Source organism: Salvia hispanica, chromosome 2, assembly GCF_023119035.1.
Source record: "Salvia hispanica cultivar TCC Black 2014 chromosome 2, UniMelb_Shisp_WGS_1.0, whole genome shotgun sequence".
NCBI lineage: Eukaryota > Viridiplantae > Streptophyta > Magnoliopsida > Lamiales > Lamiaceae > Salvia > Salvia hispanica.
In genome coordinates this window covers 9051002-9066079 of record NC_062966.1, presented here as the reverse complement: position 1 = coordinate 9066079, position 15078 = coordinate 9051002, and the positions used below count along the sequence as shown (strand labels likewise).

The 15078-nt window shown below is 36.7% G+C and overlaps 2 protein-coding genes across 2 annotated transcripts; one reads left to right on the top strand and one right to left on the bottom strand.

Annotated features, from left to right (window-relative positions):
• Positions 1 to 273: 273 nt before the first annotated feature.
• Positions 274 to 11142, top strand: LOC125205600 (phospholipase D zeta 1-like). The gene is made up of 21 exons (XM_048104645.1): positions 274 to 726; positions 1345 to 1624; positions 3077 to 3178; positions 3327 to 3442; positions 3525 to 3663; positions 4405 to 4569; positions 4736 to 4909; positions 5435 to 5677; positions 5760 to 5876; positions 6326 to 6465; positions 6610 to 6759; positions 6986 to 7142; positions 7213 to 7683; positions 8270 to 8380; positions 8855 to 9001; positions 9076 to 9273; positions 9481 to 9582; positions 9930 to 10061; positions 10290 to 10355; positions 10552 to 10613; positions 10692 to 11142. The coding sequence occupies exons 2-21, from the start codon at positions 1421 to 1423 to the stop codon at positions 10942 to 10944; spliced, it is 3249 nt and encodes a 1082-aa protein (XP_047960602.1). The 5' UTR covers positions 274 to 726; positions 1345 to 1420; the 3' UTR covers positions 10945 to 11142.
• A 101-nt stretch (positions 11143 to 11243) lies between these two features.
• LOC125205601 (probable protein phosphatase 2C 34) lies at positions 11244 to 13655 on the bottom strand. The gene is made up of 6 exons (XM_048104646.1): positions 13500 to 13655; positions 12800 to 13078; positions 12404 to 12712; positions 11929 to 12046; positions 11632 to 11855; positions 11244 to 11550 (listed from the first exon to the last, which is right to left on the bottom strand). The coding sequence occupies exons 2-6, from the start codon at positions 13046 to 13048 to the stop codon at positions 11335 to 11337; spliced, it is 1116 nt and encodes a 371-aa protein (XP_047960603.1). The 5' UTR covers positions 13049 to 13078; positions 13500 to 13655; the 3' UTR covers positions 11244 to 11334.
• Between the last annotated feature and the right edge of the window lie 1423 nt (positions 13656 to 15078).

Sequence of the window (15078 nt, the reverse complement as noted above, 5' to 3'; positions counted from 1 at the left end):
AACTTGCAAGTAAACTACAGAAATTCATCTTACACGTATATCCATGCTTCAATATTTCTCGTAAATACACCTGCACGACTAATGTCGTAAATCTTCACTTATTAGGTAGGAATATTAACTATTTCAACTTGTTCAATCTATAGCATTGTTTCTTTGGCTATTGTCAGTGTTTTAAAAATCGGATCGGACCGGCCGGTTCGACCGGTTTAACCGTGAACCGGCAGGTTATCCGGTCCGGTTTACCTCTAAAAATCGTTTATAGGTTGAGCCGCAATGAACCAATAAGTTCGGTCGGTTAAACCGGAAACCGGTTTTAGAGTTAAAAAAAACTTTTTCAAAAATCTTTTATGCCCACCCTCCAGATCTGGCCGCTCCCTCCATTTTCAGACCTCAGTGCCGCCCTCTTTCAGCTTCACGGTGCCGCAGCCTTCTCATTCCCGTCCATCACTGCGTCATGGCAACATAGATCTTCGGATTTGTGGTGGTTGCCATACTAGAAGAAGAAAGAGTGTGAGAGATTGGCACACATGGAGAAGAATTTTAAGAAGAATGAGATATAGAAAGAGAGAGAGATGGAGAGTCAAAAGGAAAATGGTGATTGTGATTTGAGAACATGTGCAAGGAGTGGGAGGTGTATTTCATTTCCAGAAATTTCGGTCATTTCAAAATAGGGATTCATTGCAGGCTTGCAGCAATAGGGATTCAGACTTTAGGTGTAGGTATTAGGTAGGGGAGCTATTTTCAAAGTATTTGTTTATTACTTTCCATATGTTTATATAGCAAAAAATAGTTTATTACTTGAAAGTTACTTAGCGTCACTTTTATTTGTTGTTAACATTTTTTTTCTCTTATTTAAGGTAGATGTAGGATTTTATAGGATTTTTATTGTATTTAAACTTAATGTCTATAAATATTCTACTAATACACAAGACTTGTTTTATATAATAATACTATTAAATGTATAATGCTATAATATTTATTTAATTAAATTTTATTATTTACTACTAAATAAATAAATATATATATATATATAAATAGTATTCCGGTTCAACCAATGGTTCCACTAGTGAACCGATTGAACCAGTAAACCAGTAACGACACCGGTTCGCCAGCCGATCCGATTTTTAAAACATTGGCTATTGTAGTAATTGCGTTCTAAAAATATTAAATTCCTAATATATAACTCCATTTAATTCCCTAAAAATCTCTACACAAGCATGGCACGTCACTGAAATCGTCCACGTGGCATTATAGTACAAGAGCTTACACCAAAGCACTGCAACTAAAATAAGGAGGAAAAATTGCTACCTCTCTCATTCGTCGCCAAAAATACGGTATTTTCAGTTAAGTTTTTCACATAATTTTGTGAAAAAAGAGCATGCGCCGAGGAATGTTTGGTGGTTCCTGATTGACTAGCGCAATGTCGAGGGAGAGGCTCATTTCCAGCCACGATCGGTCCGCGTTATCGTCGTCTCGCTCGCTTCGATTTAGCGAGGACGCCGCGGCATCCACCAGGATTTTCGATGAGTTGCCCACGGCGACTATAGTATCGGTCTCACGTCCGGAAGCCAGCGACATCACGCCATTGCTCTTGTCCTACAACATTCAGCTCCAGTACAAACAGGTATCCTCAATTCATCCTCGTCATGCGCATCGGCGCTCTATGTATACGGATCCAATTAGACGGATATAGATGTATACTTGCTTATGCACGGTAAGTGCGTCGGTGTATTAATCCCCAATTTGAATTTCAGACTTTATTGTATGGTGATTTGGATGTGATCGGATTTTAATTTCATATCTAGTGTTTGTTTAGCTGAAGATAGCTGTTCTAATGTCGTAGTTGAATATATGGAAGAATTAATTGGTTAGCCACTTCAATTGGATTTTCCTTTTTTCGGAAATTTTCATCTGCGTGGATTTTCTATGGACTGGTGGACATTTGATAGAAAATACTGTGAGTACTTAAGTTGCTCTCCTTCAAATGTTAGTAGAGCACAAGACTAGTTGATTTTTCCAGACACTAACTCGGATGGTTGTGTAACTCTGTAACAGTGTTTAAATGAGTAATGTTATTCTGCCAAGAAATGCTTTGCCTGATTTGGCTTAGTATGCTGATTCAGGCTATTTCGAGGCGTGCCCATGAATAGAAGCATTATTCTATTTTGCTATGCGTAATGTATTTGTTGGAGCTTTCTTTAACATTTGCACTATTTGATCTGATTACACCATGCATTTTCTCATGGCATGCTTTGTTTCATTGCATCCAACCACGTTCACATCTTTATGCAGAACAAATCACTAATTATCTCTGCAAATCCTACCATACAGTAGAACTAGGCACATTGTGTTACATGATTTCACTAGCACAATGAGAATTCTGATCATATCACAGCTTTTCTCATGAAATTTTGGTCCAGCAGTTGAAAGATTATTTGAAAGATCAACTTTACTCTTTCTATAGGGTGAATATTGTTGAATATTCACATGCATGAGATGATTAGCGTTGTAATATGTTTATTCAACGTACGAGAGTTGGGATTTTAAGGGGTTAATAATGTAGATCTTCAGTTGCAATTATGTATTGCATTTGATTCTGTGCAACATGTGCACAAAATGACATCTTCATTGTTTCCTATGTTTTAGTGAAATACCACTTGCGATTCAGCTCTGATTGAAAGAAAAAGGTCAGAAATCAGAATTGAGCGTTACATGCATTGGATTAAAAAACTACTCCATAATATGCCAAGCACACAGTAGAAAGTCAGGTTAAGTTTGATTCTTCTTCTTGCTAGTTTTTCTGTTACCAAGGTAACTTATGCACAATCAAGAACAAAATATACACTGTTTTGGGTTGGATTCTTTGGGTCATTGACTCATTTCTCCGTCTATATATCCGTCGAGTATTGGTTTGTTTGTGCATTATCATCCTTTGTACTTTTCATCCGTTTTACTTTATTCCCTCGTAATATTATGTAAAACTTTATGCTTGTGTTTTAATTTTCTTCTTAGGATAATAGGATGTGCATAATATGACTATATGATCTTAATTTCAATTCAAACTTCCTTGTGACAGTTCAAGTGGCAGCTGCGGAAAAAGGCTTCTCAAGTTATTTACTTACACCTTTCACTAAAGAAACGCGCAATACTTGAAGAGTTTCATGAGAAGCAGGAGCAGGTTTTCTTTCTTTCCCATATCTCTTCATGGGTGACATGTCCCGTTTTACAATTTTGCATTTCCATTTCATGTTCTCTGAGTACCATCCGTTATATCGACTCCCATGGTTCTTTCTGATCCTTGTCAACACTTATGTTTCCTGAAAAAGGTTAAGGAACTTCTACATAACATAGGAGTAGGAGATCATGCAACAGTTTTGCATGATGAGGATGACCCTGATAATGGATCTTTGCCAATATATCACGATGAAAGTCTTAGGAACAGGTGTGAAAAGTTATTTTTGAACTTTTTGACTTAGAAATATTCTACCTTCCTTTATTCATCTTCAAGATATTTTATTGGGCAGAAATGTTCCATCAAGAGCCGCTTTGTCAGTTATTCGGCCGGTCATTGATAAGCAACAGATCTCAGACAAGGGAAAAGTTGCAATGCAAGATTACCTGAACCATTTTCTGGGAAACTTGGACATTGTTAATTCACAAGAGGTGAAAAGTGAAAACTAAGTTAATTTCCTCTACTACATATGTTCACTCTAAGACTGTGGTGTTTTTCATAAGCTACCTTCATATTTTACTTCCTAAAGTTTTATACAGAAAGTAACTTTTAATTTTAGTAATGTTTGGCCCACTAATTTTAGATGCTTGGATAGCCATGTGCCTACTGATTTTTTTCTGTATCTACATGAAAATAATCTCAATCATTTAAAACACTGTGGGAGGGGTTGAGATTTAATACTTAAGAAGCCATTCTAACAAACATAGCTAACCAGTGTCCAAATCATCAGTTGTATTGTAAAGGTCATGAGCAGATCTTTTTTTTGAACTATATTGTACATTTGTACTCCCCGAAGAGAGTGAACATTTGGTTCGGCACGGGTTTTAATGCATAATTGGAAAAGTAAGAGAGAGATAGAAAGAAAATGTTTTTAAAGTATTGTTAGTGGAGAATGGGTCCCACCTCATTAGAGAGAAAGGAGTTTCCAAAATTAGAAAGTTCATACTTTTCCGGGACGAACTAAAAAGGAAATAGTTCATACTTTTCGGGGATGGAGGGAGTAGTTATCTTGCATGTCACATGATCATGTTTCTGAACTAATGCCAGTCAAGACGTTGCTTTGGTTTTCTGCTTGCCTTTTTGAGTACATCTTTGGATACTTCCATGTGATATGTTATCCTGCATGCAATGAAAAAGAATAACCTTAGACTGATTTTTCTTTTATGTTCCAGGTATGCAAGTTCCTGGAGGTGTCTAGGTTATCATTTTCAGAAGAGTATGGTCCAAAGCTAAAGGAAGGTTATGTGTTGGTTAAGCATTTAGACAGGTCTTCAGAGAAAGATACATGCCCAGGATCTTGGCTATGTTTTTGTTGTTGTGGCAGAAATTGGCAAAAAGTAAGTGATCTTGAACTAGTGTTTCATGTGCTGTCATAAACAGTACCACATTCAATAATGAAAAATACACTTGATTTCTCCAAATTAATTTCCCTTTGCTCATAGCCAACCTTACTAAGAGATCTCTCAATTCTGAATAGTTTGATCCCAAATGACCTGAATTTAGGTTTGGCTTGTGCTCAAACCGGGATGCCTGGCTTTCCTTGGAAATCATTTTGGTACCAAAGTCTTAGACATAGTTGTCTTTGATGTCCTACCAACCTCAAATAAGAAAGGAGATGATGAAGTTCATTTGGCAGAACTGTCGAAGGAACAGAATCCTTTGCTTCATGCATTTAAGGTAAGCTTCATTCTCACATCCTGTTTGGCTAAGCATCAACACTAAATAATGCTTCCCCAACTTACCTTGGTATCTCTGTAGATACCCCATGTTTTGTTAATATTTTCCAGGCTTTGGGGTATTCAGTTTGTCTACGGTTTATACAATGTTTACTAATTTGATTTTATTAAAAAAACAGCTTGAAACTGGAATGAGAAATGAACACGTGATATTAAGCATATCAAGTGGGAAGGATGTAGCATATAGTTATCAAATGGCCTGCATAATTTGGAGGTTCTTTGTGGTCAAAGTTTAACATGCCTTAAAGCTTGAGTTACCTATATGGGTGGCATATGCAGTGTTCTTTCTTCAATGTCCAATGATATGTTTAAAGCTTGAGCTGCCTATATGGTTGATTACTTTGCGAGTCAGAGTCAACATAGTTGTAACTTGCAGCATTCAGTTGTCATATGTCTTATAAAACTTGAAATATATTACTATTTAGAAAGCGACTAAGTCGATCTCCTTGGATTAAATGCTGAACAGGTTTGTAGTGGGAATAGAAGCATAAAGATAAGGACTACAAGCAACTCTAAAGTTCTAGAGTGGATATCTGCAATTAATGAGGTCGAGGCAAAGCGTTCTGAAAGTTGGTGTCATCCTCATCGTTTTAATTCATTTGCTCCTACTAGAGGACTAGAAGAAGATGGAAGCCTAGCCCAATGGTTCATAGATGGAAAAGCAGCATTTGAATCAATTGCTTCGTCCATAGAGCGAGCTAGATCCGAGGTTAAGTTTCCAGACATGTCATTTTATTGTCTCGCCATTTTTGGCAGTTCAAATATCTAAACTAGCCAAAGTATGTTCGCAGATATACATAACCGGATGGTGGCTTTGCCCAGAATTGTACTTAAGAAGGCCATATCACAATAACAGCTCCTCCAGGCTTGATATTTTACTCGAGGCTAAAGCTAAGGAAGGGGTCCAGGTACACATTAAGCATGCCAACTACTTAGCTATCAATCTTTTCTTTTGTTGTTGATCTTTGTCTCAAATGTCCAATGGTGGTAAAGATTAAATGCTTTTTGTACAAATATGTGCTGTGGAACTTTTAATTATCATTTAAATGTAGACCAGAATTCAGCTTTTTTTTTATTACTAAGATATGATGAAGATGCATGCAACTTCTCTTGGCTGACAGCCTATAAGATTGCTTGCAGTGTCGAATTGAATATCTTGACTGACTGCAATGTATAAAAACATTGTTCTATTATACCTGGAAAGCAATAGCTTTTATCTTCCTGAATGTCATCTCAAGGTTCTGGTTCTCCATTTTCTTGTCCATAGCCATGGAAGCAAAGCTATACTGGAGTTTGTTTATTTCTATTTCATTGACTGTAGTTGTTCTCTGAATTCTTTATATATAACACCGTGCAGATACACATTCTTCTCTACAAGGAAGTTTCTCTTGCTTTAAAAATTAATAGCTTATTTAGTAAGAGAAAGCTTCTTAGCATTCATGAAAATGTCAAAGTTCTACGGTATCCTGATCATTTGTCAACTGGCGTCTACTTATGGTAGGTTATTGCTTCAGAAATCCTACACTAGAGAAATAAAAGAACTTTTTTTATTTATTTATTTGTGGTTTTTGAGAAGTTTGTTCAGATTCATTCAAGAAACTTTGCGATCTCGTTTCAAAAACTTAGCAATGGTTCGTGCAGGTCTCACCATGAAAAGCTTGTTATTGTGGATAACAAGATATGTTATATTGGAGGGCTAGATTTATGCTTCGGGCGATATGACACAACTGAACACAAAATAAGTGATTTGCCTCCTTTCTTATGGCCTGGAAAAGACTACTATAATCCAAGGTAAATGATCTTTTTGTATGAAACATAGATAATGTATGTATTTAGAAAGTAAGTACTGGCTAAGTATTCAAGTTCTTGAAAATATTCATATCTGTCCATGAATTTGATTGTTACAAGACATAGATTGGTTAAAGGAATTTGGTTGAATACCAGAAGATTCTTTGGTATAGTTGATTAGTTAAAGTAATTTGATCTTATCAATGTTCACTGCTCCATTAATATTCAGAGAATCAGAACCCAATTCATGGGAGGATACCCTAAAAGATGAACTGGATAGAGAAAAGTACCCTCGGATGCCATGGCATGATGTTCATTGTGCTGTATGGGGCCCCCCTTGTAGGGATATTGCTAGACATTTTGTTCAGCGCTGGAACCATGCAAAGGTGAGCCTCCCGGCTTCTGGTGTATTCCAATAAATATTCAACTGCTAATATATTTCGACCATCAAACCAGAGGAGTAAAGCACCAAATGAAGAGAAAATACCGCTACTTATACCGCAAAATCAGATGGTTTTACCGCACTACATGGGAAAAGGCAGTGAAACCGGCATAAACAGGAAAATCTCTCAAGTTGAACCAGAGGAATTAAGTAGGAAAAATTCTTTTTCCTCAGAAGTACCACCCGACGACATCCCACTACTTTTGCCGCATGAAGCGAATGGTCCAGAGTCCTCTGTCATGGACAATAGATGGAATGACTTTAACTCAAGTAAATACACTCCAAATGAGAAGATTGGTCATAGTAGAAGCAGGTCACTTTCTCACCAAGACATGAGATTTAGTTTCATCGATAACCATGATACTGCAAATATAAAAAATGCAACATCAGTGGAGACAACTTCAGAATCTGATCCGCTACGAAGCCAGGTCAAATCAGCCAATGACGTAACACAAGTTGGTCCACGTAGTTTATGCCGCTGCCAGGTTAGTGTTATTGAAATTGGTATCTGTTTTTCAACTATAGGAGATGAGACTCCCAGTTTGGGAAAATAATTCTACTTTCCTTAAATTCATTCAAATCATTAGAAAAACTTAAATTTTGGTGATCCGATTCCCAAGTTAGTTAATTAATTTTCAAGCAAATAAATAGGGTCTCAGTGGCATTTCTAAATATTGGGCTTTGAATACTTGTAGACCTCAGAGATGAAGCTTTCATTAGTAGTTTAGACAAAAAAGTTATGTTTTGCCCCATGATTCTGGAAGCATTAAAATAATATAGGAGGTAAGATGAAGAAGATAATTTAGAATCACATATCTTGTCACTAGAAGAAAAAGTAGCGACTACTGAGGCATGAGCAGCTTATCGTAGCTTAACTCAAACACAATCACCTTATTTTGAGCACCTAGAACAAACTCTACTTTGAGTGGGAAATAAAAAGCAAATGAAAGTAACTATAGAAGCTAAGCATATTTTAAACAGGCACGTCAAAATAAATTGGACCATGAGCCAACTAAGTTGGACTGATTAGCCTCAAAAGTTTCACCTGAGATGCATATTTCATTGGTATAGGTTGTCAGAAGTGTGAGCCAGTGGTCTGCTGGGACAAATCAATCTGAAGACAGCATTCATAGAGCTTACTGTGCCCTCATTGAGGAGGCAGAACACTTCATATATGTTGAGGTATTTCTTCATTTCCCAGGACCAATCAATCTATGCCATCCAAACATTATAAAGTTTTAAATAGTATCAACAGGAAAATGCATATTAGAAGCTTAGGTTGAATAGACATCTAACTAGAAAGAAATTATCTCAATTTTTTTAACATACAAAGTATGATCATCGTCCTGTCACATGGGGTGAGAGTAACAATTACCCCAGTGTCCTGCATGACAAGGTGAGAGTAAAGATGGATAAATTAAGCCTTCAGCAAAAATCACAATATAAGTTAAATTGAAGTTAAAATAAATGCTACTAAAATAGGCCAGCCTGTCCCTTCTGGACTAATGTGTTCCTGTTTTTAGTCGTACATGGCTTAAAGTTATGGAATGAGGACTCATCTTTGTACTTCTGTAAATGTTTTCATCTTACGTTCCTATTCTTTAGTGTTAATTTGTTTCCAAATTGATATGCCAAATTTGTTTCCTTGTCTTCCAGAATCAGTTTTTTATATCAGGCCTTGCAGAAGATGAAGTTATACAAAACCGTGTGCTTGAATCTCTGTATAAGCGCATAATGCGGGCTCACAAAGAAAAAAAGTGCTTCAGAGTTATAATCATCATCCCTCTGTTGCCTGGGTTTCAGGTACTTTCCTGCTGAATAGAAAGATTCCATCTGAATCTTGTTACTATATCTCTGAGTAACTATTCAGTAAACAGGGTGGTGTAGATGATGGAGGAGCAGCTACTGTTCGAGCAATAATGCATTGGCAGTATCGCACTATTTGCAGAACAGAAAGTTCAATATTGCAAAAACTCAGTTCAGAACTTGGTCCCATGATGCATAATTTTGTATCTTTCTTTGGTTTAAGAAATTATGGCAGACTTTTCAAAGGTGGTCCTCTGGTTACGAGTCAGGTATATATCGTTTTGGATAATTTTTTTTAAATCGTATTCTTCCAAATACAGTTAGCACTTTTCCTTCATCAGTACAATATGACTTTCCAAGCCAATATATGAACCTAGTAATCCCATTCCCTCATGCTCAGTCAGTTTTGACATGGGAAGTTTTAGCCATCCATGCTTCTTGATCAAAATATTCTGAGACCTATCTTGCATTTGCAGATTTATGTCCACAGCAAAGTTATGATAGTAGATGACCGTCGTGCTTTGATTGGGTCATGCAATATTAATGATCGGAGTTTGCTGGGTTCAAGGGACTCAGAGGTGAGTTTGTTCCCCGTTGGTTCGATAATTAAACTGCGATAGCAATATTGTAAGATTAGGAGTATAATGTTGTCTGGAGCCTAATACTGTAAACATGTAGCGATTTTAGTAGGGCTTATCTTTTGGTTCACACACGGTTCTCAAATGCACTGCCCTACTTCATCTTGAATGACTGACTAGACAATGACATATTCATTGTAATGTGAGTTTGACATGCATAGATTCATGTATGTGTTACAAAATCATGGTTAGAATAACGCAGATTGGTTAATTATAAAGTGTTAATATATCTTATCTTAGATTTTTTCTATATAGTATTAAAAATGTGGTGATGGTGTGTTATACAGATAGCCATCCTGTTAGAAGATAAAGAGTTTGTTGATTCATCCATGGATGGGAGCCCATGGAAGGCTGGAAAGTTTTCTTTCAGCCTTAGACTTTCCTTGTGGACTGAGCATCTTGGTCTAAGCACTGAAGAGGTAATATTCATATATATTATTAAAGATAATGTTTTTAAGAGCATTTACTTGGAATTTTGTTTATTTAAAACAGTCAAAGGGCTTACTTGTATGATTACGTGGCTTGTTATTGATTTTAATTGCATATATTCCGAACCCTATATCTTTTGACATCTTACCAGTTGTCTTGCTTTAATCACTTTTAGTGTTATAATTCTTTTTCAGTGCTAATTTTTTTGTCCCAGGCAGGTTGATAAAATAAAAGACCCAATAGCTGACTCAACATACAAAGACTTCTGGCTAGAAATTGCCGAGGTGAGCAAAAATGTTATACAATAATGTGTATAGGTGTGCACAAGCATATAGGTGTCAAGGCATATATGCTTATATAGCTGCCAAATCATAGAAATGCTAGTTTTAAACTTAGGACATAGATTTACTAAACCATGCTGCATATCTTTTGGAGTAGAAGTATTCAGATCTCTCTTTCTAATTGAGTTTCATTTTACAGTCGAATACAAAGATCTATCATGATGTATTCTCCTGCATCCCCAACGACACCATCCACTCCAGGTGCCAAACTATAAAGTTATATGTATCGTTCATCCTGGTTCTTGTAAAATCACAAATGTAATCGATTGTTGATTTCAGATCCGCTCTTAGACAAAGTATGAACCATTGGAAACAGAAGCTTAGGCACACAACGATCGACTTGGGAGTGGCACCGGAGAAACTTGAATTTCATGAGAATGGGGAAGTCATCACGATTGATCCAGAGACAAAGCTAAAATCGGTGAGAGGGCAACTTGTTTCCTTCCCACTGGGGTTCATGAAGCAAGAAGATGATCTGAGACCAATGTTTAACGAGGGTGAGTTCTACACTTCTTCACAGGTATTCCACTGAGTGTATAGATGAATATATTCTGTAATTTGTTGAAGACTTCACAATTTATGTACAAATTCAAAGTGGACATCAAGTGTTCACTGCTGAAGCAAGGGTCATATTTGGTCCATTATAGGTATAAACATCATGTCAATATATTGTATTTTCAACATTGTAAATATGAACTCACTCAATTATAGTCTATCTTGTGAGCTTTCAGTTGGCAATATCATACTCCTTCGTAACTAACTATGCTATATTTAGTTATATTTCTTCAGAAAATCAATCTCATTCATCCAGTTATAAAACAATTTCAAAGATACATGAATATATTCAAAATTTGCTATCTAAATTGGGATTGAATTCTTGAAATTAAGAATCCAGTTATAACTGAAGAGGACTCTCACAGTCTCACTTAAGCGTAGGTACAAGTTCAAATTGGTGAGAAGAGGAAGAAGATGAATGAAAAAAGAGTACAATTGCTGATATATCATCCATAGCTATTCCCCTTCTCTTCTTCCTCCACCCATCAGCCGCCCGCTCCACCAGCCGCTTTGCAGCTTTGCCCCGCTCCGGACACTCCCACACAATCTGCACTGCTTCTTCATTTGACACAACATCCCAAACCTGTAGACAAAACAATATATATTTGTATATCAACAAATGCAACAAAATCTTGAAAACAAGACTTATAGGTTTCATGCATACCCCATCCGTGGCCAGCACCACGAACTGATCTTTACTTGTTATATGTCTGTGGATGACTTGAGGCACAGAAATGAGGCCGAAGTCCTTCACACAGTAGTCCCCGAAAGCTCGTGACATTGCTAGCCCCGGGGAGTCTTCATGTGGCAGCCACACTCTGTGAACCCCTGGCTCATCGTCCAGGCTGTATACTCTGCCATTGCACTGTGTTATCCGCTCCGCCTCCTCTGTACACACACACCTTTATTATTAGCCTTCACAAACTGCCAAAGCAATAGAGAGAGTGTGTGAGAGACTCACGAGGTAGATTAGGCTTGAAATCCATGGTGAGTTGCACTGCCACCATATCCCCGTTATCAGAAGGCGTACCCAGAACAGCACGCGAATCTCCTACATTTGCTAAGAACATATTTTCTCCCTGGTAAAAACACAACAATGCTCAAATTAAGTCATGTTAATAGTATACTAAGCTAGAATGTAAATGCTTGAAAATATTAAGAATAAGCTGAATTCAAAGTTCGATTAATTTTAACCACTAGGATTTTCAACATCCTCATATAATGGTCCCTTGCATGCTAAGAATCCTTATGAACCTAGCCAACTACTTTTGAATGGACCACACTTACACAAATAGAGACTTTTCCATAACTTTGAAGATGTCTCCAGATGATTGTGACACATAAAAATGCATTAGCTATCCAAGTTGAAATTTCAAAACTGAATATGTATCATTAAAGATGCATATGCTTGGTTAAGATGATGATTGTCTTTTTACCTGCCTAACAATGGTCAAGGCTGTGGTGCCGCTGTTGAATGCATCAATCTTGCGGTGGTGCTCCAGCGCCTGATCAACGGCCTCACACGTCTTCAAATAGGAATGCTTCCATATGTTGAAGCTCTGGAGCTTCTTCTGGGATCCCAAATCGAAATCAGGATCAAGTGCAGCCTCAACAAGTGTTTCTTGCCAGTTGCAGAGAAGAGACGAAGGCATCGAGTCTCTAACATTCTTTGCCACAAAATGCCCCCACTGACCATGCCCATCAAATATCCCACAGAAGATCATATCTTCTTGACACCCAAATTCCTGAACACCACAAAGTTAATTATGTAACTGAAATTCACATAATATGCTAATCTCATCACAATAAAATGACTCAAAATGAAAGCATACCTCCCAAACAATGCAGCAATCTTGATTCACACCTTTCTCTCCCCTCTTAGAATAAACTGAGGCCAAGTTGTTGGAGCCATCAACATTAACAGTTCCTGATGACCTCAATATCAACTCATTTTTCTTGGCCTCCTTTGCCATAGCTTTAACAGCCTCTTTCCCATCACCATTGTTCTTCAAATTTTTTGTTTTCTTCATTGAAGAAATTGACCTTGCCAGCCCATTGAACATCGAAGAAAAATGCCCCATATCCTCTCCACAGATGATTTTGCTCTCAACCTAAACAAGAACAAGCCTTTGAGCATACAAATCACATGTTGCAATAACACTAAGATGTAGTAGGAAACTAGCTAGAATTGGATACTGAGAAAAAACAGATAATTTGAAATCATAAATGGAATTCCAACATCATGACATGTCAGAAGATCCCAAAGATTCTTAACACACAAAGACAATCAACATGAATTTAAGAAAGTGAAACCAAAGGACCCTCTCTACTCTTTTGTAACAAGATTGCCAGATTATATTAACTCAAATCTGATTTAGATAACAAAATAAAAAAGAAACAATCTTGACAAGCATAAACATGTGACATCAAATTTAAGGAAGTCTCTCCAAAATTCTTAAGCTTTACAGCAAATCTTCAACTGACCAAAAAAAAAAAGTCTTAAAAAAAATCCAAACCACAAAAATTAAAGACCTTGAATCTTCAGATAAGGATAAGTGGACGGAAAGATGAGGTGGGTGGCCGGAAAAGAAGGAGAATAGTGAGAAATGGAGAGAGTGAAGAAGGGTGGAAATCCATGGTATATTTGAATGTGAGAAGAAAACAAGGACGCACACATATGTAGAAGAAGAGAAGAGCCAAGTATATGTATATGTACGCGTTTAAAATATGGATTAGATCATGTGTTTTTTTGTATTTGTAATTGTCAATCACGATTATGCCCTGCCATTGCCAACTCCATTTCTCACTATAATTTTGATCTATACCAACTTATAATTTAATGCAACATCGTGTAAAATTACTACATAACCTGAATTAAAGAATTTTATCTCGGAATTGCTATGCTTTTGATTTATTACTATGGTTTATCTGAAATTGATGTGACATGGCCTTCTGAATTTATCTGGGATTAATTGCATAATTATAAATCCTATACAAAAAGAAGCTGTTTTTAAATATTGTTATCTTAGCCCAGTACAAAAATACATTCTCACAATTTATTTCAAATCGCATGTACATATTCCTTCTTGTAATAATATCCATAAATAATAGTACTAATAATAATAGTAGTAGTAGTAGTACCAATAATAATGCAGTGTATTACTAATACCTTAGAAAAAGGGATATTATGCGTGAGAATCGTCATTATTTGAGTGCTTGATTGAGAAAAATACTTTGTAATTATTGTTTAATATTTGACTCTGGGGTAGTCTTAAGACTACCTAATTATAATACGTCATAGTATTTAAAATTAAGTATTATGGGAATCTTTGAGACACTATAAGTAATTGGCGTGTTTTAATAGGAAAATTGAACGACTATATTTTAATATATATAGTTTCTCAATCGAAAAGAATTGGTTACAATCAAAAGTAAACATTTGTGCCTGTTCGGTTTATTGTATAAAATAATAGTGGATGCAATATAGGATAAGAGGAGGACGGGCTTTATCTAGGATTATTTTAATATTAGATTTTAGATTACTGTTCGGTTGATTTGATAAATTTAAGACAATTGAATAAGATTTGCATATAGTGAAAAAGGATTACTGCCTATATAAAATATAAAAGCATAATTATAGCACAAGCATTAGTATTTATTTAATTATTTAATTTTCACCACCTCCTCCATCACCATTCCCCAAACTTAAATATTTAATTTAATTTAATTAACATGACTACCCATTTTCCCAAATTTTGCAGAGCCCTTCTTTTCATATTAGGAAATAGTGCACATCGGCTGCCGATAACAATTCACACCCGACCACAGAATAAATCGATCAAAATAATTTGTTGTATAGTTGGCGGTGCACAGCGGGGTGAAGCAGAGGTGGGAGAGAAGAGAGATGCGACAATTTTAGTCGCAGGGGTTAGGCCCAGATGGATAGTCACGAGATTAGTCGGTCAATGCGGGCCGTGATAAAAGAGACGCGGGCCGGCGGGCCGAGTGATAGGCTCTGTCATGGTAACCGAACGCTGGATAATCCAGTGACTGAGATTGAGTCCGGTGGAGTAGCGGCAACCGAACGGGCACAAAGAAGATTAGGTTAGGA